General features: G+C 20.6%; 1 protein-coding gene across 1 annotated transcript in view; it reads right to left on the bottom strand.

Moving 5' to 3' along the window:
• The window catches only part of LOC113223857 (eukaryotic translation initiation factor 3 subunit A-like), a gene marked incomplete at its 5' end in the record, with an annotated part of 1957 nt that overhangs the window by 693 nt on the left and 687 nt on the right, over window positions 1–577 (bottom strand). The window contains 2 exons of the mRNA XM_026453216.1: window positions 51–142; window positions 369–521. Of these exons, the coding sequence (XP_026309001.1) occupies window positions 51–142; window positions 369–521 (245 nt within the window). The remainder of the gene's footprint in view (window positions 1–50; window positions 143–368; window positions 522–577) is intronic.

Genomic DNA, 577 nt, shown 5'->3' with positions numbered 1-577 from the left:
TAATTTTTTTTTTTTTTTTTTTTTTTTTTTTTTTTTTTTTTTAATCTTACGCTCGTAAGTAATTCTCCTCTTCTTCATTTAAACCATCTCCAAATTGTTTTAATATAGACAAGAATAAGTTTTTATGAATGTATCCTTTTTTCTATAAAATTAAAAAAAAAAAAAACAGACAAAATAAAACAGAACAAAAACAAATTAAATAATAATAATAATTGCTTATTATAAATATGCATAACCAGGTTAAAGTTATATAAGTACAAAGAACATTCACTACAAGCACACACACATACATATATATATATATGTGTGTACATAATTAAATTGTTAGAACTTGTCATAAAAAAGGCGCAAATATAAGCAAAAATAACCTGTACATCCCATATTTGGAAAAAGGATATCATGTCTTCTAAAACATCCTGTTTAATTACTACTAAACCTTTTATAAATTTTATCAGTTCTTCTTTTTTTATGTTTTTCATACTTCTTAGCTCTTCTTTTTTACTATTAGTCAATGGAAGATTCTATAAATAGGTACATTTATTTAAAAAAAAAAAAAAAAAAAAAAAAAAAAAAAAAA

Source organism: Piliocolobus tephrosceles, unplaced genomic scaffold (genome assembly GCF_002776525.5).
Source record: "Piliocolobus tephrosceles isolate RC106 unplaced genomic scaffold, ASM277652v3 unscaffolded_42754, whole genome shotgun sequence".
NCBI lineage: Eukaryota > Metazoa > Chordata > Mammalia > Primates > Cercopithecidae > Piliocolobus > Piliocolobus tephrosceles.
The sequence above is the reverse complement of the archived record's forward strand: the minus strand, read 5'-3'. Positions and strand labels throughout refer to the sequence as shown.